Source organism: Crocodylus siamensis, chromosome 5, assembly GCF_052110815.1.
Source record: "Crocodylus siamensis isolate JL-2025a chromosome 5, ASM5211081v1, whole genome shotgun sequence".
NCBI lineage: Eukaryota > Metazoa > Chordata > Crocodylia > Crocodylidae > Crocodylus > Crocodylus siamensis.
Window position 1 is genome coordinate 74,997,791 of NC_143399.1, and position 27,467 is coordinate 75,025,257.

The 27,467-nt window shown below is 45.6% G+C and overlaps 1 protein-coding gene and 1 long non-coding RNA gene across 5 annotated transcripts in view; one reads left to right on the top strand and one right to left on the bottom strand.

Annotated features, from left to right (window-relative positions):
- The window catches only part of LOC149864298 (uncharacterized), a 37,312-nt gene extending 25,210 nt beyond the window's left edge, over positions 1-12,102 (top strand). The window contains exon 3 of the long non-coding RNA XR_016442515.1: positions 12,009-12,102. This is a non-coding gene — a long non-coding RNA (uncharacterized LOC149864298). The remainder of the gene's footprint in view (positions 1-12,008) is intronic.
- A 14,749-nt stretch (positions 12,103-26,851) lies between these two features.
- Positions 26,852-27,467, bottom strand: part of MOCOS (molybdenum cofactor sulfurase) — a 406,903-nt gene continuing 406,287 nt past the window's right edge. For all 4 annotated transcript variants that reach the window (XM_090049140.1, XM_090049141.1, XM_090049143.1 and 1 more), the window contains one exon: positions 26,852-27,077. In XM_090049140.1, the coding sequence (XP_089905266.1) occupies positions 26,931-27,077 (147 nt within the window). In that variant the 3' untranslated portion in view covers positions 26,852-26,930. The remainder of the gene's footprint in view (positions 27,078-27,467) is intronic.

Below are 27,467 nucleotides of genomic sequence, written 5' to 3' on the forward strand. Positions count from 1 at the left end.
CACCTCACTGCACCCAAACACCTTCCAGGCTCCAAGTGCCTCCCTGGGGGGGTGTCTTACATCCAGCTGTCCCCCTTCCTGAAGCACACGTGCAAGCCTGGGGGTAACACCTCCACCACCCAGGGTCTGAACTGGTCCTGTCCCTGTGCCCCCTGGGAAACACAGGCCTATTAGCCCTTGAAGGTACTTGACCCACTGCAAGAACTTGGGATGCTTCCCTAAGTCTGAACTACAAATAGTGGTCTCCCTAGTTAGCTGAACCAGGGGACCCCAACACATATTCTAGACCCTCTCTCAATCAGTCTCCCATGCTGGGTACAGAGGAGAACTTTATTGGTTACAAGGAGTAGGTTTGGAATAGGATACAGGGTAGAGCAACATCAGAGAAATCCCTTAGAGCAAACAGTGTCATAGTAGCCTTTGATCACACATCTGAGTTACTGCAAGCAATATATCTAGTTAGATCACAAGTCACTTACTCACAAGTATCATCTGGAGGCAGATGGAGATTTCCTCTGGAGGCAAGCAGTTCATTGACCATGAGTTTCAAGACAGCAAGTTTCACATGGTCCAACTTCTCTGAGAGTTCTCGTCATGGCTTCTGCCCCACCTCCTGGGCAGTCCTTAACTTATATAGACCTTATGACTGGATTTACCTGATCCAATTAAGGCCAGTAACTGTTTTCTGCCGGCCAACCAATTTGAAATGCATCACTGGTTGCCAGGTAGACTGGCAGGGTCTCTAGTCCCCTCCCAGTCATGAAAACATTGCTCAGAAAAATAGGGAGTTTAAGCCCCCACCCAGGTGTGTGAGGCCAGTCACATAGGCAGAGGGAGCAGGTTTCCCCCTCCCTCAAGAATGTATTCAGCTCAGGTTACAACTCAGGGTTACCTGAAGCTGATGGGGCCAGGGGTGTCTGTCCTCTGCAGTGACCATGATAACCAAATTGTCAGATTGGTCATCTGCTTGATAGCAGTTTGGGGTGAGACAGAGATGGCATTCTGCCACACAACTCACATGGCCAATTAAGCCAGCTGGAGCTGTGCAAAGTACATGGAAGTAGGGTCTACTAGCTGAATCTCCTGTTGCAAATGACTATCAGACTTAAGAATCTGTCCCCTTGGCTTTGAAAGTAAGAATGAACTTGCACAACAGCAGCTTTTCAGCATGGGGCTGCACTGTCACTTACGCTCTGTAAATATGCAAAGGGACTCCAAACCCATGAAGAGATTAAGCCAGCCACAGGACACAACAAGCTGGATGCTATGAGGTAATTGTTTATTTTTAGGTGCACCAGGATGCACAAAGTTGTCCGCCATTTTCAAATTAAAAACATTGCTTGTTAAAAATCTTCTCTGTGTCAAATTGACTCAACACTCAAGCAATGAGACTTCCAAGAGGTCACCAGAGTAAGAACTACCCTAGTTCCATTGGACAGAAAGTAATGGTTCCTTCTGGCTTTAGGGTCAGCAGGGTGAAACAGACCTTCAGATTAAATTCCACCGTAGCCAATAAGATCAATGTATTATCATAGAGCAGGTGGCTGTACCATAATCCTTTTGGAATCAATTGGACTCTTATGATTTATGGGGCCAAAATTTAGCAGGCAAAAAATATTATGTTAATTTTTGCTCTTTCATGGCCATTTAATCTAACATAGAACCTTGGGTCTGAGATACCCCAATTTGTCTCAGGACTGAACTCTGTAGAAGTCCATGAAGTTCTGCTTGCTTACACCAGTGGCAGATCTGACCAATAGCAAACTGCCAAGGCTCAAGAGGATTTTTGCACTAATCAGATCACTGTTCTTGCAGCTTTAATCTCTTGGGATAGGGATCATCCTCTGACTTAGGGTAGGTCTATGCCACAACAGCAGTGTACCCTTGTGGAGATGCCCCTGAGCATGTCTATACCCACCCCTACATTCTCTCCCTGGAAATGATGCAGCAAAGCCACTCTGGCATGGGACAGAAATTCAGAAAGCCTGAATTGATTCAATCTTTCCAGGTTAGTCTAACCTGGCTAGGTTAAACCAGTTTGTAACCACAGAGTTATCATCTCTGGACTAAAGAAAGGCAGGCACATGACAGCAGTGACTAGAAGCTGGGGGGTGCTAAAGCAGCCCTCCCTCCCTTTCTACAGTGCTGAGCTGAAGGGGAAGTATGGTCAGGCCCTGGCAGGATGCTCTGATTAGGGAGTGCCACCTGCTGTGCTGTTGATAACAGAGCATTGAGTTACACAGCAGGGAGTTACACAGGGAGCTGTTAGCATTTATCAGCCCGTCAAACAAAACAACAGCCTTTCTCATATTTCAAGCTCTTAAGCAACTTTTTCCAAGGAAGGAATGGAGGGACATTACCAGCTATCTGTTGATTAGTTCCAAAAAGCCCTAAGCTGACACTGTTCTGTCTGCCTTTGTCCTGTTTCCCACAGCACGGACTGTAGCTAGCATGTGGTATACTAGCTAATGATGGGAGGTATCTGTACAAGGCAGTGGGGAGGGGGGAATCCCTTCTTGAGCAGAAAGTGGGGGTCAGGGGAGCAGGAGGAAGACAGGTAGATGCCTGCAGTCTCTGTTGGAGCTTCAACCAGGGAGCAGAGGGGAGAGGCCAGCCCTGTTGGGCTGAAGCAGAGAGCAGAGCCCAACTCAGAGCTGCAAAGCACCTGGGATGCTGGGGGACTCTGATATAACTTAAACCAGGAAGGGGACTGGGACAAACATTGCATAAACTGGTTTGACCCAAATCAGTTAAGACTGATATTACATTCAAGCAGGTTTATCTCAAACTGGTTTCAGCCATCTTGAAACTGCAGTGAACATCTGTTCTATTATAGGTTTAAACAAGTTTCTGATCACTTAAATCAGTTTATGTGTAATGTCTGTCTCTAGCCTCTGGGACCATATCCAGTGTCTGTTTTCAAGCACCCTAGAGACCTAAATCTCAAGAATGGCTGTAGAGAAACATCCATGAAGCAATTTCACCACCATGTTTCTGGGTTTCATGCATGTGAGTGGGAGCAGATAGGTTCCCAATAATATAAGTCTTGCCTATGTTGTGAGCCTCTTTCCAGGCCATGATGAGGACCTTATGTAGACATATTGTTCAACACAAGGGTAATTTTTGCTGCAAATCTTTCTCTCTTTCAGTAAGTATACTTATCATCACATTGAGATACTGGAGGGCATGCAGTTTGCTTGCATATTGCTACTGCTTTGATGATGGCAAGCAGTTGTCTTTTAGACTAATGCTCCCTCACAACACCCAGACATGTCCCACAACTCCAAGTTCCTTATTGCTTTCAGTGAGACTTATTTATCTTCCTCTCATGTTTCAAACTGTTTCCTGCTTTAAAGAGATTTATGATGAAAGAAAAAAAATCATCTTAATTGATTCTCTTCATCTGATACTAATTCTTGAAAAGCCTCAATCAGCCCCATTAAACATCTGTTTGACATTAATTTTTCCTTTTTAGCTTCCACTTTGGAAATTTCAGAACACCTAACATGCTAATGATAAAAGATACATGATGGGCCATGTAATGCTGTCATTTGAAAAATAGCCAGAAGGCCACCGCAATTGAAATTGAACAGGGTGCATTTATATATGCAACTAGTGCAATGCAATAAACTCGGGCACATTTTGTGCCAGAGTCAGCAGCTTTCAGGTGCAGCATTTATATGTGTGCCTGGACTGAAACACGTTGAGGTTCAGGGGTGAAGAAGCCCTGGGCTGGCAGAGGCCCAGAGGTTCTGCCCCAAGCTCCATTTGGCAGTGTTGAGCAGTGGAGGGACTAGCTCGGGCATAAGGGTGGTATAGTGTAGGGCTACCTAGCAGGCAGCCCCCACACTTTAGCACCCTTGTGTCCCAGACAGCCCCTGTCACAACCTACACATGCATTTGATCACATATGAGTACCCTCTGTAAGATAGTACTGTCTCAGCCAATACTATCTTATAGCAGAATTAATTACTTTTCTATGCCCTGATACTAGCAGATGTGTAGACACTTTACTGCGGACCTAATTAATCTACTCCTCAGTTAAGTGCACATGTAGATGCACCCTGACAGACTTTTTAGGTTTTATGATGATGTAAAGATTTAGCTGGGCCAGACTGGGAAAATACTTAATAAAAAAATCACATATTAACCTGTTGTGTACAAGCTATAAGTAGAGTGGCCATTGGTTCTGTTTTATACCAGACCATCCTATTTTTAAACCCTTTGTCCCCTGTCTGTTTCTGAATGAGGAATGGACTGCAAAAGGTGCTGTTTTTCAGTTCATTGGTGGCAATACATGCCAATCATTTGTCCTTGAGATTCTATTGGCTGTGCCTAGAGGTGGGGCAGAGAATAGCCAGGAAGAGGAGGGTTCTGAGCCAGCCAGGGGTGGAAGGAGGGAGGGAAGCAGGTGGCCTTTTTGTGGTGGCCCCACCTCTCACCACAGATTGCCTGAGGGGAGCAGTAGTTCCTCCCCCCACTAAGGGGATATCCTGTATTCTGGGGGTGCGCCAGTGGTCACTCTAGCTATAGGATGACACCACTCAAGCAATATATGTTAATGATGAATTCATGCCCTCTTGAAAATACACAGATAAGTGAATGGGGGTTAAACTTGGATACTGCATAGAGCAGGGATATGTGACTTTTTTGAGGGAGGTGCTACTTGAACAGATTTAAGCTCTGAGTGCTAGCTACTTTCAGCCCCACCCACACCACCACTGCTACAGCTGCAGTCTTAGCTCCCCTGCAATGCTGCTATCACTGTTTCACCTGACTGCCTAGCTCCCATGACAGTGAAGTTTCCTGCTGCAGAAGTCCCCTAGCACTGTAGGCTGAAATGGATCCAAAAGCCAGATCTGTAAGTTGGTGACTCCCAAGGGTGGATCTAGCGGGGGGTGGCATGATGCAGTTGTACCCTGCTTTGATTCCTGCTTCACCCAAAGTTTAAAACCAATTATCTGGGAGGAGAAGAGGCATTTCTATTCAGGCAGTGCTGGCAGAGTCAATTGAATTCACGGCTCATTATGATCTCCCTCATTCCTGCTAATCTCTCTCCACTCCACAGGTATTAACAACCCTGTATCTTTTATTGAAGGTCTTGATGTTCCACTATTCAATCTATTTTTTCTTTTGCAATTTTTGCTGCTAGGCGTTCCATGTAAAGTCTCATCTATTTCACAACCCTGCAGGCTGTTTATGGCTCTAGTTAAAAACCTTAACTAAGGTGTGGTAATATTAACTCGGGGTAGAAATGACTGCCAGTGAAGTATTGGAAGCACTCTCAAGACACTCAGGAAGTTTGGGTTTTGTTTGGTGAATCTGAATAAGAGATGTTCAATTAACTATAATGACTATAGGACTAATTGTCTAATATATTTTGACTATTCTGACTCTTTTTACCTGGTTTGTTGTGCTTTTTAAACTTAATATGTTAATATAATATATCATCATGCATTCAAATAGCTATATTTGTTTCTGCTTTTATATTAAACTGAATAATATAGTGATAGCCCCCTAGCATATTAAAGCTTCTAGATTCTCTTTAAATGGTGAAAAACAGGTTGTGTTATATGTGACAATGCGCTACACCATCAGTGCCCTCCTGTTCAAAATCCTAGATCTTTCCATTCTGACACCTGACATAAGGTATGAATGTAAATACCCTTTTCAACCCCTTCATGGCATTCTCTGTGTGGTTAGCATGTTGCTAATATGCTGGGCCCAAATACCCACTTGACGTAACTGTTGAAGTCAATGGTGTTCCCTGAGGAACGAAGCAGACTCCTGGGAATCTTCACATGGGAGGAGAAACAGGATTCTAAACAATTCCTGAGTAGTTTCACTCATTAGGATGTATATCAGGATGTCATCTTAAGGGTAAGAGAGAGCTAAACCTAGCCTGACTAATCCATCACAAAAGCAAAACTAGATACAATTGGACAGGAATAATAAACACTATTACCAAAGAACCTTGCTTTTTCATTTTCCTTGGACCACCATGGATACAATGCCACTACAATACTACTTGTCTATCACAAGCATTCACTGTCTGGCTGTAAAAACTGGGTGGTAGAGATGTAAGCTGTCTTATTTTCAAACATAAGGAACTGTATGACCACCAGCATCATCCTACTACTTCTAAGGCTTTCAAATTGAATAACTTGGCACAGCAAGGAAAAGGATTTCTCATTTTCTTATTTCAGTGTTTAAATATTTTTTGTCTCAGCAACATTTACCCCACACAGTCCTGTTGGACCGGTTTCTTCATTGTCTTGTACACATTTTCCATAGCTAAGCACAGGCATGTGCACTTGCAGCAGCTCAGATAGCAGTGGCACAAATTTGTGTCAGAGATATGTGCCTCGGCATATGTGCCTGAACATGCACTTTGGTGTGGAGCAAATTGTGCCACTTGGGGCAAACTGACCCTGCCCAGCTCCTCCAAGATCTCCAGGCAGGGGGAGATAGAAGCTGGGACTAGCTCCTGTGCTCCTCCCAGCAGTATGAAAAGCTGCCCTGGCAAGCAGCTAAGAGCTACTTGCCCTCAGGAGTTTCTGAGGCCTGGCCAGTTGGTATCTGGGGACACTAGCCCCTTGTGCCAGCTAGACTGCTGAAGCAACCCTAACCTGGTGTGGCCCCTGCACCCTCTACCCACTGCAGCAGTCTGGCAGCGGGGACTGCTGGCTGGCTGTGACCTGCTGCCACCTGCGACAGTGTCTGCCCCCTTGAATCTGTGGCCCCATGGTTGGGCACCTGCCAGACACAGATGGGGACTGCACAGCACCTGGGCTGTGGGCTGTGGTACCACTTGCACCTCTGGGCCAGCTGCCAGTGGGCCATGGCTGCACAGTTGGCCTTTGGGTGACACCGCTTTCATGTCTTCTGGTGCCCTGCTCTGCCATCTGGGCAGCTATTGCCCAGATGTTCTCCTTGCGCATCTTCCTGGCCCCAAATGTCCAGGAGGTCAGCCACTTCATCTGCCCTCCACTTGGGTTCTGGGTGCTGGCCCTGGGCAGGCTCCTCTGCCTGGATCTCACTAATTGCCTTACTAGCAGAGATTCTGGGATTTCCAGTTTAAAAATTGTAAATTCTCTTTCAAAAAAGCCCAAATTCTCTCATTAAAATAGCCAAAATCCGTGTTCTTCTGCAATTAAAATGAAATGCCACTATATATAGAGAGATCAGTTGGGCAATGTTTTATTTTAAAACAATTTGGAAGCCTACCAGTGCCTCTATCATCATAATAAAACACATTCTAAATATCTATACACTTTGGCATTTGCTTTGGGTTTTTTTAACATAAAAAATCAGAGCTGCTCCTGCCCGCTTTGCTCACCAGGATGTGGGGCACTGAGCAGCAGTGATATGCTGGTGCCCTGCCCTTGCCCTTGCTACTCACTCCCAACCCACAGCCCTGCCAGTGCCCCTCACTTCCAACCTGCAGCTTCTTCCTGCCCCCACTAGCTCCTTCTCAGCAGCGTCTCTGTCTCAGCACCAGGAAAAGAGTCCAGTGGTAGCTGTTCCACCAGCTGCTTTGTGGCTCCAGATGCTTTGCCAGCCGTTGCTGTTCTGCTCCCTGCACCTGTGCCCAGGCCCCAGCATGCCATTCCCCATGCCATTCCTGGGAAGCCCTCGACTGGGGCTCAGTGACTGGGCTGGGAAAACCCCTTCCCTTCCAAGCTGGCCTCCCCCCGTACAGGCTGCTCTAGCTGGGGGAAAAGTGAGCTTTAAGCCTGGCTCTGGCAGACACTCCTACCCGGCATGCTTCCTCATCCCTGACACTCATCTCTCCCTCTCTCTCTCACACACCCCTGCTACCACCTTCACCCCTACCCACAGCCCATCACAGACCCAACTGGTTCCTGAGACCAGAAGACAGGGTCACATGTCCCAGAACCAGTGTGGGCATGGGACAGGGCTGCAGTGTGGCAGTTGCTCCTGCAGCTGCGGCTCACACCACCAGATCCTTTCCCCATCCCATTTGGCATCTGGGCACGTAGGGTGTGAGAGTTGTGTGGGGGATGTGACGTGGGGTTTGGGGAGGGAAGGTGTGTGGGGTGGGGGTGGGTTTTGGGTGGGGTTTGTGAGTTCAAAAATCAAGAACAAGTTTCTATGAATCACAAAAACCTCCTAACAATATAAGATTATTTAAAAAAAAAGCATTTCCAATTTATTTCTGTTCTGGCTTTTGAGACTTCAGGTTTTGTTACATTTCTAGTCTTCCAGCTTTTCTCTGCAATGCTGAATGGCTAGAAACTTTTGTTTTTAATGAAATCCAATATTCTCTTCTAATCAAGTGCAAGAGGAATGCAAAATACCACAAGACTCATGATAACATCATGTCAGTTGGTAACATTATTTAAGGTCATTTGTTAGTACTATTATCATTTGGGGTGGCAATGTACTGTTTCCATCTCATCTGTCAGTATCAGCATGGTCTGATCACTCTCGTCTTCATGAAATAATTTTTCAAGACAGGAAAATAAAGGATGTAACTGGGCTGCTCTGCGTCTCCAAGGCTGCTTGTCTAAGTGGTCATTTTTTGGATGCTGACAGCATTTTTCCACTTAGCTGTCCAGGGGTATTGTATTCCTGGATGTGCATCCCCATGCATGTCAATCATTATGTATATGCACAGACTGACAGCAAAAAGCTGGAAAAGAAAGATACTTCCCTTCTCCCCAAATAAGTGGCTAAGGCACACAGTGGGAAAATCTGAAGGTCTTTGGCTTTGTGTGGCCCAGTGAGGTAGTTGTTGGGCGAAAGGATAGGGGGCCATTGGTTCTAGCAGGGAGCTTTGTTCTCAAGTAGAGCAGTAGCTTTCCCCCTGCACTGCCCTCCATCCATTTTTTCCAGGACTATGCTAGTGGCTCAGCTTCACATGGAGCACTGGAAAAAAGTAGTGGGTACCATCTGACTTGTGATGGGATGGTTACAGTACTGTGCTGGGAGTGGGGAGATCAAGGTTGTGGGGAGGGTAGGATGTCAGCATTTCAGGTAAGTGCTCCAGTTACTGCACTATGGGCAAAAGAGGGCACACTCACCCCACTCTTTTCTGTTCCTCCATCTAAGTCTGGTTGTCATGGTTTTGGATGACTCCATTTTCAGACATTTAAGCCCACTATGCATCCAAAAGAGTTGCACATAAAGGCTACAGCCACTACTACGTAAGCTCAGTTGGTGTGATAAAGTGGCCATGCACAGTTGCCCACACATGCAAGGTTATGTATTCAGGAACAGCATACCCCTGAACAGTTAAGTACAAAAAAAGCTCTGTAGATGTCCAAAAAATAGTCACTTAGATGAGCAGGAAAGAATAGAATGCCATCCTTGGAGTCTGCAAATGGCAGGATCACATAGTCTGGACAGCTCTTTCAGATCCGTGCACTTAAATGTAATAACTTTGGGCTAAATTACATGTTTTCCCTAATTTTTCAGTGATTGCTCTTTCCATTTGAACTAAACATGCCCTTCCCTTCTTCCTGTCTTCAGAACAAACCACAAACAAACAAACAAACAAAAAGACTCCTAGTAAATTCTGCATTCAGACGTTGCTGAACAATAGCTTTAAGATATAAATTGTGGTCACAATTTAAACCACCAGACACAATCCACAATCCTACCCCCAACACTGCTGTCTTTCACTATTATTAGCTGAAAACCACTGATTAAATTTTAAACTAATTTACCTAAGATAACAAAGTTAGTGAGTAGTAATATGTGGAACTCCACAAATATAAAAGCCACTCATATTAAAATTGATTCCGCATAACTGAGGCCACTCTGTGTATAATTTCATTATTCACTTCCATCTTTCTTTTCTAATATTCATTTATATCTGATTCTGATGTCTTTTGCCTAAAGGGATTGCTACTGACTATAGAAAACCCACAACATTATTTCAATGTGTTTGTCATTCAGTGCTTGACTTTTCCTTCCCATGCCATTTATTCCTGTATCATGTAACATAAAGAATGCTTCAAAAAATAACACATTATGCACATACACAAAAACCTTTCTAATAAGGACAGTTTCTAAGAAAGATTATCTGTTTGTTAAGGGAGTTGCATCTCTGCTAGCCTTCCCCTCGCCACAGTTAATATGACAACCAGTATGAGTCTTCCATGACTCACTCATGTATCACCCTTGATTTTCTTCTTTTTGATGAACATCATGGTCATTTTTACAAATATTGAGTATGTAAATAAATTTTATGGTGGACTTCCAGACTTTTAGTCTTTAAGCTCAGAAATTGTGGGCATTATTTTTGCCTTTTCCATGCTAAATATTTCTTCCAAGATGTAGAGTAATGCCTTGAAATTTTTTTGCATTTTATTATGCTACAGTGAAGCTAATGCTATGAAGAAAGTTGAGAAATATTACAGCTGATAGGACATCCTTTCAAATCAAAATGCAGTTATCCAAAACAAAATATCTATCTAGTACCATTCTGGTAAATATACTCATTTCAATGCCTGATGATCTTGATTACATCATATTTATCTTTCTAAATAAATATTTGTATATTTCCCTTTACTTTTTCATTGAGAAAAAAATAAGGTAGGAAGCCACTTGTATTTTTCTTAACATTTCTGTCAAGTCCCACATGTATAAAACTCTCAGTTTTGCTTGACTAATTTAACCAATTGTTTTGGGTTAGACACTCAATGAAATGTCAGAGTCTTTCTTCCCCAACATATTCTTCACTTTACACTTAAATAGTTCCAAATTACTATGCAGTGCCTGTGGGAAAGGCATGTGAGATTCAATGAATATCAAATGAATTTGTTATGCCAGTGCTAGACAACAGAAAATGGCATAAGGTCTTGATAAAGTGTTTTTCTAATACCAAGGTGTGTGCAAATAACTTACTACAAATCCTCCCAGCTTTGCGAACTAGATTAGTAGTGTTAGGAGTAAAAGCCAATGTACAAGGACCTCTAAGTGTCACTAACAATCCTCTACTACAGCAATAACCAAAACTGGGCAGTGATATTGTGAGTAAGTGAAGATGGTTCCTAGTCATCTAGATTTGGATATGTCTAAACTTTAGAGTTGTTTATAATCCAAAATCAGATCTGATCCCAAATATCATTTGAATGTTTAAGGACCTTGTATCCTTCTGTGTCTCTCCCCCAGAGCATTGTGCATTTGGGTTCTTCTCAAACCTCACCGTGGCTTCTTGGGCTGCAAGGCCAGGCTATTGGGACTGGCCTTGGGTCAGTTCCCCAGTGGTCTCACCTGCCACATCCTTGATGGTATTTAGTTTTCTATTGGGAGGATGATGTCTGGTCCTGCCTCTGCCTAACGCCATCCGTGATGTTGTCCATCAGGGCCAATGCTCTGGCCCTCCCTGGCACCGGTGTCCCAAAGGTTTCTTAGGGGCTGCGGTCGTTGACTACTGGTGATACTTGTACCAGGCAGCCCCGCAGTCCCTCTGCTCTTGGCTTCCGCGGAGTCTGACTCCTCCTGGGCTCCAACCCCACTTGACGTGTCATTTCCGCCTTTCATCTGCTTCAGGGTTCTGTCCCTGTTGTATCCACCGGTGTCCCAGCTGCTGCTGCTGCTGCTGCCGACCTCACTCCACACTGGCCCCGTGGGCGACTCCTTGGGCCCTTGCTGGCCCAGTGTTCCCTTCGTGCTCCCCGTCCGAGGGAGCCACCATGTCCCCTCACCAGGATCGCCTGGGTGCTCTGGCCTCTTGGGGCCAGTTGGGGACACTGCTTCTGCTCCCCCCAGCTTCCTTAGCACCGGGCATCTGCCCAGCCAATTGCCCTCAGCACACTTCTATAAAGTGCACCCAGGCGGAAGCAGGAGCCATTCCTGGCCCCTCTTGGCCCCACCATGGGTTTTTCCTTTGATATTCACCCACAGCGCTCCAGGTGCTGCAGTTTCTCTTTCACTGCAATTGGCTGCTGGCGTGGAGTCCCTCCGCCTCTCCCCTGACTTAGGTAAGTTTCCACCACAGACCTAATTAATGACTTTTTCTTATCATTCATTGGCAGCCATCGGTCTTGGGATACCATAGAGATTGCACCTTCTGGGTACCACCACAGCTTCTCGAGTGGCTGAGGAGTCCAACGTGTGACAAGCAGACCCTCTGGCAAGTTGCATATACAAACTTGGTTGAGCTAGCACTGGCATGCTGAGTGCCATTTTGTCTCACTTGCTTACTTTTCTTTATACAGCACCAAATAATGGAGGATAACCAGGAAGTAACTGGAGTCACTTAAAATTAGCTGAAATTCCTAAAATATTTTGCACAACTAATTAGCTGGGTTCAAACCACCTGTACACAGAGAAGCCAAGGCGGAAAATGAATGCCTCAAATGAAGCATTTCTTAATGGGACAGTATACTTTTGGCTTTGAGAAGAGAAAAAAACATAGCAAATTTATGGGATCAAGAGCTCAGACCCTTCCAATCTTGTATCTGTTTTTTGGTTTGGGCAATGAAAAATCATAAGTATTTAACAGCTTGGGTTCCTCCATGCATTACAACCAGATAGTAAATCACTTACTGGTAGCAGGCCTCTGCAGATAGCAACTTTTCAAACACAGCTTGATAAAAAGCCCTAAAGCTTAGTGATAATGTGAAGAAGATCCTGTCTGTACTGCAAATACTGCCCAGAATACTTTAGACCAAATATGCAGAAAAAAACAGCAAAAGACACAGAACAGGCTCAAGGGCAGTTTGCCCTGATAATTCTTGGGAAGTTAAGTGCCTGCCCTCTGTTTCTCTGCTAGTGAGTTCTGGCTCTCTGTCTTCAGCTGATAGGGTCACAGCTGTAATGCAAATTAATATGTGCATAATTACAGGATACACATTTGTGTCATCTTAGCTAAGTATTCTCCCCTTTTCAAAACAATCCCAGTTCAAATCATGAAGCTGCTCCTCCCTGATCAACCAGAGTATTCATCTGTGTACCAAGCAGAGAGAAAACAGTGATACAAACATTACACACACCAGAAAGCTCAACTTATATTTTAACACGTGTTTCAGAGTGGAATGGCAGATGAGAAAAATGGAAGCTCTGTATTAGCTACTTAAACGGAGTATTTCAAATTAGCGGGATTAATCTGTTACAATACCAGTATTTAGGATTGCTTCATGTTTTATTTGCTGTCATTTGTAATATGTATTTCAGATATCCCTATAGCATGGGTCTCTTGTGCAATCCTGTCTTTATCATTGTCTTTTTTCCCCACAAAGGTACCTCTTCTGAATGTGGTCCTCCCAACTGTGGTATGATAGCCCTGGAAAGAAAACATAAATAATTAGCACTGGAAGTAAATCCTTCCAGAGCGGTGTGGGGGCCAAACTTTTTGGCAGGCATGCCACAAGGTAAGACACACACGTTCCCCAAAGGCCACTCCAATCCCCTTTTCCTGCTCAATCTGTTGCTCTGTCTTCTGCTCCCTGCCCAATCTGTCCTTGTGTTCCCTGCCTCCCTGATCTGCTGTGTGCTGTACGTGAGGCTGCCCACCAGTTGGCAACTCCTGCTCTGGAGGGTTTTCTGCAAACAACATCCAAGTATAGAGCACTATGATTCAAGTTGCCAAGGCCCAGATACACAAAGCTGGGTGCTCATAGGGTAATTCCATCCACCCTGCCCATTGCAGGCAGGGAAGGGGAACCCTTGTCCATTGCTGCTATTGTTGTCATGTCCCCAGCATTGCTCAGGCCCTGTGCAGCAGGCAGTAATGGCTCTGGTGCTTCCCTTCCCTGGGAAAGTGGGGAAAGGCAGGCAGGGGTGGATAGGGGAGGGAGGGTATGTTCCTTTTGCATAGGAAGGGGAAGTGAGGGGTATTGTCACATGCTTTAGGGATTTTTAAAAGTCCCCCGCAGCTCCAGTGGTGCAGTGCCATCCAAAAGAGGGGTGGCATTTGTGTTGTTGTGCCCCTTCTGGATTCACCTCTCCTAAAGGGATTCAAATAGGATTTCCCTGGATACTGCCTTAACCAGCAGGGTAGAAGTTGTTCTAGCATGGGGCTGTGGCATTCCTCAGCCACTCCTGTTGACACTGATGTGCTTTGTTTGGGATACTTGCATACACGGAGTCAGAGAGAGAAAGCAAGTGGGAATAAGACTCCCTAGCCTCCTGGTTAGACCACTCACCAAGAAATGCGAATCTTGGACTCCAGTTCCTGCCCAATGACTCTTTATGCATTTTATCCAACCACTGGAACCCAGGTCTTCTCACCTCTTGTGTCCTAAATACCAGGATAACAGAGAGATGCTTTCTCTTGCTGAACAGTGAATCTCTAATACTTGTATGCAAAGTGGAACAATATCAATAGGAATGCACGAGAGCCTTCTCCTTTCCATCTAATCAGCCAGTCTCCTCTCTAAATAGTCCATACTCAGAAGGTTAGGACACTCCCTTATGAGATGGGAGAAGTAGTTTTCAACTCCCTCAAGCAAAGGAGGGAGCTGAAGCAATGTCTCATATCTGGAATGCTTTAATTCAGGCAGTCCTCGGAGTTACGACACAATTGGTTCCTGAAAACCACGTCTTAAGTTGAAACATTGTAACTTGGAACTGGTTTTGCTATAGGAAACAATGTTATAAATTGGAGATTGGTTCCTGAACCAAGGCCCAATACTCTATTTTCACCAAAAATAACCCAGAATTTTGTACTCAATCAATTATAGATGAGTAATATAGCTAATTTAATGTATTTATTTTGTAAATAGCAATCATATTGATTTGGAAGGGCTTCTTTGAGGTGACTTTTCTGGACTTTTTGAAGGGCTCTTGGCTGGAGTCTTTTCAGGAGCCTTGGCTGCGGGTTCTTCTGGAGTTTTGTCTGCTTTCTTAAAGAAAGTGTCCAAGGAAGTTTGGACAGATGTTCTCCAGGGAGATGGGCGATGCAGCAAACTTGTTTACTGGGGTGGCTTTGCGTTGGATCAAGCATCGTAAAGTCAAACCTGATGTCAGAAAGTTGAAACAGGGTGTCAATTTATAAATGTTCTAAATGTGAATCATTGTATGACAAGGACTGCATGCATTGGATAAGAGGGTGGTGGCTTCAGCTTCACCACTTCTGGTAATGGTTGGAAGGAAATTGGCAGCTGCAACCATATTTTGTGAAAAGCCTGATCAGTAAAAGGGTGCAGTAAGTTCAGAACAATGCCACCAGGCTGAGCTTCTTAGGGGAGAAAGGTGAAGTTCAGGAGTTAGACAGGTGTTAAACACGTTGCTGTTGAACATGGAGGCCCTTCAGAAAATTCTCAGAACTTCAGCTGCCTAGAGCAGTGGTTCTCACACATTTTTTTTCATGGACCACTTGAAAATTGCCGAGGGTCTCGGTGGACTACTCGATAAACTTTTTTTTTTCTTCAAATCAAAGCACACAACTTATATTTTAATATCAGTAGTCTTACCTTACAAGTACAGATATTCTTGATTGTTCCGCAAACTTTCTGAAGACTACCTGAATGGAGCTTGCGGCCCAGTGGTGGTCTGCAGACCAGTTTGAGAACTTCTGGCCTAGAGTGCTATACAGATTCAAACATACATACATCGACTAGTCGTGTCAAATGGAAACTATACTTGACTGCCTTCATTTTTGAGGAAGAAGAAAAGAGAGGGAGAAGAAATACATGGAATGGTTGTAATAATGTAGAGACAGCTTATAAGTTCCTTCTTCAGTCCTTCTTTTGGCTTGTATGAGAATTTTGACTCATGCTTTGGTCTGTCCTTTAAAAAAATGCAAATCAAAATAGATGTACACCAGTTGTGCCAGAAAAAGCACAATCATGTTAAAAGGACAGAAAGTACAGAGGCTTGCACAGAGAATTCTGCTTTCCTTTTTACTAATACCAGCCTCTTAACTATTATTAGAGTTTGCAATAATCATTTTTGTTCTGAGATTTGAGAAGTTAAAATCACAGAGAAAATGTATGCGTCTAAATAAATTATTGTAAGGAAATATAGGTTTGGTTTTCCAATATATAGAGAATGTTTAATGTAAAATATTCCAGAAAGAGTGTATTAGTTTGATTTTCTTCTCCAAAGAGGGTAAATGCAGGTCTACCATTACTTCCAGAAATTAAATTTTGCAGGAACTCTTTTTACTACACTCTCAGAACACTATATGCAACGTCTATGAAATGCATGCATCTCTGCCTGTCTGAAATATATGTTACTGAGGAATTTAGACCCTTTTCATTACTGTGCACTTGGATTTGCCCTATGAGATTGCATTTCCTTAGAATTGATTTTTCACATTCCTGTAGTGACTTTCTTCCTATAAGCCTTATAGTACATGCCATTTGAAAGGTTCTCATTTCAAGTTTTTCTACAGAGTGCCTGGTACCCAGAACAATTTGTCATCACTGGTGGAAAAACAGTATCTTGTTATTACTGGGAGGACTTCTTTTACAAGGAGTAAAAATACTATCCTTTGTTGAAGTGAATGTTTCCTTATGTCACATCCATCAACCTAAGTACTGTGGAGTTTCCTAACATTGTAGCACAAGATTGTTCCTTTTGGACCATGCACTGTTATATTATTGAATCTATTCACAGATCAGAGAACATGTATTCCTGTTAAATTACAAAATTATTTGTGTTCTGATATTATAGAACAGGCCTAATGATGCATAAGTGATCTTTAAGTAATAGATCAGGATGACCAAACCTAGGAAGCTGAAATTCTTTCATCCTTAATTATCCTATACTGAATTAAGACTATTCATGCTACTTGTCATGTTACATACTTAAGCAACTTATTCTATAATAAATCCAGTAATGTCAAATAGAGCTTGCTAAGGTTTGCTTTTCATTTCCTTTTCTACTTCCTGTGCCATTTTAAATAATTGACAAACTGGAAAGGTGAGACCACTCAGAGAAAAGCACCAAAGATCATCTGAAGGTCAGCATGCAGCAAGTCCCTTCACACTGAATTTGTCAAAATGCATTGACCTTCTATCCAACAAAACCATATTTTGTATGACACATAGTTGAGGAATGCAACATTTACAAATTTAGATATCATGAAACTGCATTTTAAAATTCAAAACTCCAGCTTGTTTTGAGACTCATCTAAGTGGCTTTTAGAATGATAAATGCTTTGGTTTTCAAGGTAAGTATTCAGATAGACGATTGTTATGCATATAATTAAATGTTATGCATTTCTGTCAACGCTGATATCTTGTTTACATAAACATGAGACATCTCTCATGTTCAGTATTTTTATGGAAATTTCTGCTTGTAAGAAATAGATATCTTCTTTCCTGTTTTCCATTAAAAATTTCATTGTTTAGAGATTTATAACAGCCATTTCAGACTGAAAACCAAGACAGATGGTGGTCCTGGAAATGATGAAAACAGTCCTGAACTTCCAATGTATACATTGAATTGTTACATTCCCTCTCTCCCCATAGCAGAGCACTAAGGTGCCTGCTACTTGTAGAGCCAGGATAACTACCCAGGTGCTGGTTGCTAGGGCATCCAGAGGGAACTAGTGACCCATGCCTGCCAGTCAGCTGATAGGAAAGGGCAGGGCCTGGCTCCCATTTAAACCCCAAGGCTGAGGCCAGTTCCTTGCTGGCAGTCAAGGGGGAAGGAGCTCAGCTTGTGTGAGTAAGGGGAAGGGGCCTGAATGCAGGGGCAACTTGATACAGGTGAGAGATGGAGCATCCTGGGGGTAGCCTGAATGACATTTTAGCTGAGCAGCATGAATTTAATGTTATAGCCCAGGGGCTTGTGTTTTGGTTACTGTTTTACTGGTGGCTTGGGTGAGGCTATAAGGGAAATGGAGGAGGCTTCACAGTAGCATGGGGACCCTGGCCCCAGAGAGGGGATGGTGAGATGGGGCTGCAGAGAGCCCAAGCGCCAGTGAGGGTGCAGCATTTGGGGGCATAGTCCCTAGCACCAATGAGGGTGCAGCTTTTAGGGGAGACAAACCCTGATCAGTTGTAATTTTTTTTTTTCCTTTATTAGACTGACGGGCAGGTTTGGGGTTGCACTCTGGTTTGGAACCTGTGACCCTCTGGTTGTGGGTCTGGCACCTGTGCCTCAGGGCCAGGGAGAACCGTGCTCCAGAAAGGTGCAGAAAAGGGGGCCACAAGCCTCCAGACACTGGAAGGAAAAGCTAGAGCCTCAGAGTCAAACCCTGTTTGGTGGGTTTGGACAGGGAGGCCTAGCTAGAGGAAAAAAGGGTCTGGCCCTCCTAGGAGAGACCCCAACATGCCCAACATACTAGGCAGTCTCCTGCTCACATAATTTCCATCAAGATGTGGCAGGCGAGATTAGGGTGGGACAGAAAAAAATCCAAGGAGGACTCCACGGGTGCCCCATGTAAGGCTCGGATGACCAAAAAGATGGCGCTGGGGAGGGCAACTTGTTACACTCCCATTTATTTTTACTCTGTTAACAATTCTACTTAGAGTGACTATTTGGCTTCAGCTCTCACCAGGTGTGCAGCGAGTCCCCTGGGCCAAACACAAATCTTAAACAGAACCTTCAGTTATCACATGAATTGTTATTGACCCCTATGTGAGTACAAATATATCCTTGATTCATAATCTCCCCCAAAAGGGCCTGTTTACTGATAGTATATATAAACCTGAAATAAAATGCAGCCCAGTGCTGGTATATTGTAATCAAGATTAAATAAAAAAAAATTATAAGCAAGCAGTGACCAATGCATAACATGTGCTGTATATATATTTTTTATTTATAGAAATGCCTTAACCCTGTGTCACATAATAAGTTCCAGTAATATGTCTTTGACCAGGCTCACAGTTGATCAATTTGTGAATGTTCAGAGCTCTACAGTAGCTTTTGGATTCCTCAAGTCAGAAACCCTCTAGCCTCGACCTAAGGAAATGCTGAATCACACAAGGCAAGAGTCCTGACAGGGATTTCATTAGGGCCAGAAATTCACGCATCATACTGCAACAAAACCTCCAACCTGTGACCAACTGTAGACCCATTAAAAGCCGATGGGAATATCACAAATGGTTGGCTCTGTTTAGAGGTCAGGGAAGAATAGATCTCAGTGGACGTATCCAGACAAGCACAGATTTTTTTTCCCTCTGTACAACCAGCAGAGGTACAATTTGTGCATGCTCATGCATGCTTTAGCCCCTGAAGCCCTAACCTGGAGTCCTGGGGGGACCTCCTGGGGATGCAGCTGCAGCAGGAAGCCTGGACAGCACCTGGAGTGTGCACCACTGGCTTTTTTTCGGTGGACCCTGGGATCTCCTTGGGTCAACTCCCTCTGCTCCTCCCCCGACTGCAAGGTAGCAACGCAGGGAATGCCTGCATGTGCAGTGGGTGGCATTGCATATGGGACTGTGGTGCCACATACTGCATGCCCCTGCTCGTCTGGATACAGTCAATGAGTCCAAACTTTTAGGATATTTGTGTCAAGGATGATTTCCCCTTCCTTCTGTCCTCAGCTCCTTGTTTCCAAATATCAAAAGTTAAGGATCAAGATTTCTAGGGGAGGAAGAGAAAAATTTGATCTCTGGGGAATCAGATACATAAGAGTACATGGAAGGGCATGAAGAGTAAGAAAAGTGTGGTCTTTAACAGATGATATTAAATGTGGATGAATACTCACATTTCAAGGGTTTCTTTGAAACAAGTCTCTGAAAATTTCATGCTTTGCCAGGGAACACACACAATATTAAAAATGTGTTGATAAAGTTACAGTAGCTCTGTTTGTGAAATCTTATAGTTTCATAGTTTCTAGGGTCGCAAGGGACCTGAGCAGATCATCTAGTCCGAACCCCTGCCATGGCAGGAAAGAATACTGGGGTCAAACGACCCCAGCAAGGTGTTCATCTAACCTCCTCTTAAAAACCCCCAGGATAGGAGCCAGCACCACTTCTCTTGGTAGTTGGTTCCAGACCCTAGCCGCCCTGACCATGAAGGGGCGGGGGTGTAGCTCTCTATGTGAAGGAAAGCTACATGTCCCTGCAAGCTGATGTTGGCGACCGGCATGGACAGCTAGAGACCCTCTGGGTAAAAATTCATAGGAAAAACGGCACAGGGGACACAACGGTGGGAGTCTACTACAGACCTCCCACTCAAAGTCCTGAGCTTGACCAGGAGTTCAGCCGGGAACTGACTGAGGCCGCTTGCTCCAGGACCTTGGTTGTCATGGGTGACTTCAATTACGCGGACATCTCATGGGAAGATCACTCAGCAAAATCCGAGCGGGCGCAAAGCTTTCTCTCGTGTGTGGATGACCTCTACCTGACTCAAGAAGTCTATGGGCCAACGAGAGGCAAAGCGCTGCTCGACCTGGTACTGGCTACGGGGGACAACCTAATCGGCGACCTAGTGATCGATGGGAAGCTGGGTGACAGCGACCACGAGCTGATCACCTTCACCATCCGCTGTAAAGCTGGCAAGTCAGTCAGCAACACAGAAGTCCTTGACTTCAGAAACGCCGACTTTGACAAGCTCAAGAGGCTTGTCGGTCAGGCCCTCAGGGACCGTGACCCCAGGGAGATGGGAGTTCAAGAAGAGTGGTTGCTTCTCAAGGAAGTGATCCTCAGTGCACAAGCTAAATCTATTCCAACACGGAGGAAAGGCAGCAAGAAGGCACAGCAGCCCTCCTGGCTCTCTAGGGACCTAGCAGACCTCCTGCGGCTAAAAAGGAAAGCCTACAAAGGATGGAGGACGGGATTCACCTCCAAGGAGAATTATTCTGCACTGGTCCGGTCCTGCAGGGAGCAAACCAGGAAAGCCAAGGCTGCAACTGAACTCCAACTAGCTTCAAGCATCAAGGACAACAAAAAGTCCTTTTTCAGATATGTGGGGAGCCGGAGGAAAAGCAAGGGCAATGTTGGACCCCTGCTAAACCAGATGGGGCAACTGACAACTGACGCCCAGGAAAAAGCCAACCTATTAAATAGGTACTTTGCGTCAGTCTTTCATCAGTCCCATGGGACGCCCATGCCTGCTGTGGGACAGGGAGATCCGGGTGATGGGGATCCCCTACCCTCCATCAATGCTGACCTCGTGATGGAACACCTTGAGAAGCTGGATACCTTCAAGTCAGCCGGCCTTGACAATCTGCACCCCAGGGTACTCAAGGAGCTGGCGAGCGTCATAGCCCAGTCCCTGGCACGGATCTTTGAAAACTCCTGGCGCGCTGGTGTAGTGCCCGAAGACTGGAAGAAGGCCAATGTGGTGCCGATCTTCAAGAAAGGGAGGAGAGTGGATCCGGCTAACTACAGGCCCATTAGCCTGACTTCTATCCTGGGGAAGATCTCAGAAAAGTTTATTAAGGAGGCCATCCACCACGATCCGCTGGCTGGGACACTGGCTGCGTGGTCGGACCCAGAGGGTTGTAATTGATGGCAGTGACTCATCATGGTGCCCTGTGACCAGTGGGATCCCTCAAGGCTCTGTCCTGGGACCCATCCTGTTCAACATCTTCATTAATGATGTGGACATTGGAGTCAGGAGTGGACTGGCCAAGTTCGCCGATGACACCAAACTTTGGGGCAAAGCATCCACTCCAGAAGACAGGCGGGTAATCCAGGCTGACCTGGACAAGCTCAGCAAAAGGGCAGACGAGAACCTCATGGTGTTTAACACCGAAAAATGCAAGGTTCTCCACCTTGGGAGGAAAAACCTGCAACTTCCTTATAGGCTCAGCAGTGCTACGTTGGATAGCAGTACAGAAGAAAGAGACTTGGGGGTCATCATTGACCACAAGATGAACATGAGCCTGCAATGCGATGCTGCGGCTAGTAAAGCGACCAAAACACTGGCTTGCATCCATAGATGCTTCTTGAGCAAATCTCGGGACGTCATTCTCCCCTTGTACTCGGCCTTGGTGAGGCCGCAGCTGGAGTACTGAGTACAGTTTTGGGCTCCACAATTTCAAAAGGATGTGGAGAAGCTTGAGAGAGTCCAGAGGAGAGCCATGTGCATAATCAGAGGTCAGGAAAACAGATCTTACGATGACAGGCTGAGAGCCATGGGGCTCTTTACCCTGGAAAAGCGCAGGCTCAGGGGTGATCTGATGGCCACCTATAAGTTTATCAGAGGTGACCACCAGTATCTGGGGGAACGTTTGTTCACCAAAGCGCCCCAAGGGATGACAAGGTCGAACAGTCACAAACTCCTGCAAGACCGTTTCAGGCTGGACATAAGGAAGAATTTCTTTACTGTCCGAGCCCCGAAGGTCTGGAACAGTCTGCCAGCGGAGGTGGTTCAAGCACCTACATTGAACACCTTCAAGAGTAAATTGGATGCTTATCTTGCTGGGATCCTATGACCCCAGCTGACTTCCTGCCCTTTGGGCAGGGGGCTGGACTCGATGATCTCCCGAGGTCCCTTCCAGCCCTAATGTCTATGAAATCTATGAAAGTAGCGCCTCCTGATATCTAACCTAAACCTACCCTCTGCCAGCTTGTGACCATTATTCCTGGTCACTGCTGGCAGTGCTTGGGGGAACAGGGACTCCCCCAATGCCTGCTGGTCCCCCCTGACTAGCTTATAACAGGCCACAAGATCCCCCCTCAGCCTTCTCTTTTGGAGGCTGAACAGGTTCAGGTGCCATAAGCTCTCCTCATAGGGCCTCCCCTGTTGTCCCGATCATACGAGTGGCCCTCCTCTGGACCCTTTCCATGCTGTCGACATCCCTCTTGAAGTGCGGCGCCCAGAACTGGACGCAATACTCCAGCTGCGGCCTGACCAGTGCCGCATAGATGGGAAGGATCACCTCTTTGGACCTGCTCGAGATGCATGCATCTCTGGATGCATGCCAAGGTGCGGTTGGTCTTCCTGACTGCCTCCCCACACTGCCGGCCCATGTTCATCTTGGAGTCGATGACGACCCCCAGATCCTTTTCCGCCTCTGTGCTGACAAGAGGGGAGTTCCCCAACCTGTAGGTATGGTGCCGGTTGTTCCTCCCCAGGTGCATCACCTTGCACTTGTCTGTGTTGAAACCCATCCTATTCTCATCCGCCCACCCTTGTAACCTGTCAAGGTCTGATTGTAGCCTGTTGCATCCTTCCAGTGTGCCCACGTCCCCCCACATCTTAGTGTCATCAGCAAATTTGAACAGGGTGCTTTTTAACCCCTCGTCCAAATCGCTGATGAAGATGTTGAACAGTGTGGGCCTGAGGACCGAGCCCTGCGGAACCCCACTGCCCACGTCCTTCCAGATTGAGAAGGACCCATCCACTACCACCCTCTGGGTGTGGCCCTCCAGCCAGTTGGTGACCCATTTGACTGTGCGGGTGTCTACACCACAGCCCCCCAGTTTCTTAATGAGAATGGGGTGAGAGACAGTGTGAAAAGCCTTCCGGAAGTCCAGGAAGACTATAACTGCTGCTACCCCTGCATCTAATGATCTGGTGATCTGATCATAAAAGGCCACCAGGTTGGTCTGACAGGACCTGCCACTGATGAACCCGTGTTGGTTGCCCCTAAGCATGCAGTCCCCTGCTGGCCCCTCCTGGATGTGTGCCAGCATAATTTTCTGAAACAGCTTGTCTAGGATCGAGGTAAGACTAACCGGCCTATAGTTTCCCGGGTCCTCCTTCCTGCCTTTTTTGAAGATGGGAAGCACGTTGGCCCTCTTCCAGTCCTCCGGTACTTCACTAGAGCACCACGAGTGCTCATAAAACCATGCCAGGGGACTTGTAAGGACCTCGGCCAGTTCCTTTAGAACTCTAGGGTGGAGATCATCCGGACCGGCTGACTTAAATATATCCAACCCCTCCAGAAGCTCCCTAACTAAATCCTCGCTAACCCGTGGCCCAGGTGTGCCTCCCTTGGGGCTCAAGGCGGGCCCAGCAGGGAGGTGGCTGTTCTGGTCCCTTCTTAGGAAGACAGAGGCAAAGAAATCGTTAAACATGTTAGCTTTGCCGTCTGGTGTGACAACCAAATTTCCCAACGCGTCCTGCAAGGGCCCCACATTACCCGGGACCTTCTTTTTATCCCCTATGTATTCAAAAAAGGACTTCTTATTGTCCTTAATCTGGGAAGCTAGTACCAGTTCCATCTCTGCCTTGGCCTTCCTAACTACCTCCTACATCCCCGAACAACTACAGAATAGTCCTCCCTGGTGATGACCCCTTCTTTCCATTGGGTGTGAGCCTCCTTTTTAGCAAGGAGACATTCCCGGATGCTTTTGGTGAGCCATGGAGGCTTGTGTGCTCTCCTGCTCCCTTGGACACCTGGCTCCCCTCCCCTCCGGGACCTCAGCGCTTCTCCAACTATCATCCTTAGCTCATTGAAGTTTGCCCTCCTAAAATCTAGGGCCGCTGCCTTACTGCATGCCTTTGCCACCTTGCGCTGGATGGTGAATTCCAGCAGGTGATGATCGCTGTCACCCAGGTGGTCGAGCACCCGCAGCCCCCTCACCAGGTCATTGCCCATGGCCAGCACTAGATCCAACAAGGTGTCTCCCCTGGTGGGACTGTGCACCTCCTGGGTTAGATGGAGGTCCTACATTCTGTCCAAGAACCTTCGTAAGCGTTCAGACCTGGCTGCCTGTTCTTCCCAGCAGATGTGTGGGAAGTTGAGGTCCCCCATGACTACCACATCCTTAGCCTTCACTACCTCTGTGAGCTGACCCAAGAATTCCTGGTCAAGCTCTTCTCCCTGGTTGGGAGGTCTGTAGTAGACTCCCACCGTTAAGTCTCTTTCCCCTCGACTGCCTTGTACTCTAACCCAAACCACTTCAGAGTACCCCTCCCCTGACTCCTTGCTAATTGACGAGGATGTGTATTCCTCCTTAATATAGAGTGCCATGCCCCCACCTCTCTTTCCTATCCTGTCCCTCCTGTACAGCCTATATCCCTTGACATTCACCGCCCAATCATGCGTTGAGTCCCACCATGTTTCTGTAATCCCCATTATGTCCGGGCTGGTGTCAGCCAGCAGAAGGGTGAGTTCCTCATGCTTGTTACCCATACTACGAGTGTTTGTGTAGAGGCATTTGAGGCCTCCTGTGGATGTGTGTAATGACCCCCTAGTCCCAGCATTACCCTGGCCCCTATCTCTTACCTGTTTATTCGCTTTGCTATATTTGAAGACATTTGAAAAATATCCTGTATGAATTCATAAAATAAATCAGTCTGTGGAAAAACATTTAAACCCTCACCCCCAAAACAAAAACAGATGGAAAAGTGGCATACAGGAAAGAAAAGAAAAACCCAGAAAGATATCTGTTAAAGCTTTTTACAAAGATAATCTTTTATATGCTGTATTTTGAATCTTTGCTTTTCAATGCTTTTAGCAATGTCTCCTCCTAAAGAAGGATGTGGAAATATTCCATACCTGCACCCAAAATCTTAATATTTCCTTTCTTTTCTTTCACCAACCTTTCTGGATGGTCTGTATATCAGTTTGAAAAAGCCAAGAGGTATGTTTTTATCATGAGATATGGCATTTTCTTCCATTCTTTCCTCCTTTCCCACCCACACCAATTTCTAGAAATGGTCCTAGATACATCAAGAATAATATATTATCACAATTGCTGCCCATAAGATGTGGATTTTGTGACAACATCTGGGTTAGGGCTGGAGTTATCCACTCGGTAATAAAATTTGCTCAAACCTGTTGGGGCCTGAAGCAATAAATTAGAAAGTTAAGTCTCGTGTATCTTAAGTCACAAGGGGAAAAATGCAAGTGGTATGTAATCACTGAGGAGGCTAATGTCTGGCAAGTGTCACAGGATCCACCTCCTGAGGATGGAGGTGGCATTGTCTAGTAGGCACTTCAACTCTATCCTATTCTACTGGCCTCCTGGACCACTGTCTGATGCTTAACTGCCACTTCTTGATATTCAGTTAATAAATATGGGAGGCTGCCCTCAAAAACTGGAGTAAGGTTGGGTATTTTATTCCACCCTGCTCATCCCAGGGTGGCTATTTTCTGACCCAATCACTGCCTGAGCAAGGCATTACTCTTCTTTCCTGCCTTATTGCTCCAGGCTCACTGGTCCTGCCTCCCTGCTCTGGTCCTATATCTAAACTCTCTGGCTTGTTGGCACTAATTATGCCCTCTTGACTCTAACTGTCACCTTATTTGCCTTAATTGGGGACTCCACCCTTAACCATAGCCATGCTTATGCCTCCTTGGTCTTCTTCTACCAGGTTCTCTCACCCTACCTGGCCTACAACCCATTGGGCCCTTGGCGCTTGCAAGACTGTCCCTAACTGCACACTTCCCCTAGGCTCCTAGCCCTGTCTGAGCATCAGCCTGCCAGGCACGGGTTTACTCTCTTGGCTTTAGCTGACTCAACCCACTGGACCCCTGGTCCTAGCAGGTCTATATGTATTTAGTGGGCCCCTGATCCTGCCTTGGCTTTGGCCCACAGAGCCCACCAGATTCCAAATCCTTGCAGGGCTCTATGTGGGCTTTGGCAACTCTTAGGCATAGAGTGCTTTCCAGGCACCCCACCAGAACATAAATGCCAAAGGTGAAGAACTATAATACAAATCATTTAACTTTCAGAGATATTCACCAGAGTCTCTCTCTCTAGCAGGATCAGGGCCAATCTGAATCTCTAGCTCCAGGCTCAGGATTATATGGCCCTTTCTCCTCTATCTTCCAGTCACTTGATCTGGCCCTGTGGCAACAGGGTCTGGGGGTTGTTACTTATCTCATCAGAAGCCTCACATTCCCCTGCCTGCAGGCTGAACCCTATAAGCTCTCTCTGGCTCTCTCTTGTCATATTGGGGTTGCTCATTTGCCTAATTATGAGGAGCCTGCACCTTGCAGCTTACTCCTCTGTAAGCTGCACTGCCCCAGACAGCCTCCTGGCACTGTTTTTAGTTTCTTCCAGTAGCAGGGGTAGGGATCCTCTGCAACAAGAACCTTTAGAGCAAATAATGACACTAGAAATAAAACCAGAAGTAAATCTGTAGATTTTTTTAATAACTGACAACCAGATTTTTCTCAATTATCCATGTCAAACTTGTCCAGCTGAAGAAAATTATCCAGAAGCTTTTTCTTCATTGGATGGTGGGCACTGTATTTTTGTACTCTCCTTCAATATAGGAAATACTGGAGATCCCACTGACAATAAATTTGAAGAGGATGAGCATGATGACTGGTTCATCAGGTATATACCAAAGTGTGTCTGGAAAAAAACAAAACAAAAAAACCCCCCAATTAATTAGCAAGCTAGGAAATTCACAGCAATCTGAATAAGGTGGATCTCACAACAAATAAGAGACTGTAAAAACAAAAGACAGAACCATTATTTTCCTAAAATTAAAAAGAGTTTTCATTAATTATAAGCATAACAGACAAGTAAGAGCCAGTTTCAGTTTATTCAACATGAAAACTTGCATCAACCATATACATATAAGGATATTTCTACCCTCAGTCCCATAGATATATATATATATATATATCATTTACACTCCTTCACAACCTGGTAATTTAATGAGCACTCTGGCTTTCCGACAAACCTGGTTAATACATTTTTCAGAAAATGTTCACAGGGTAGACAGAGTAGGGATGCACA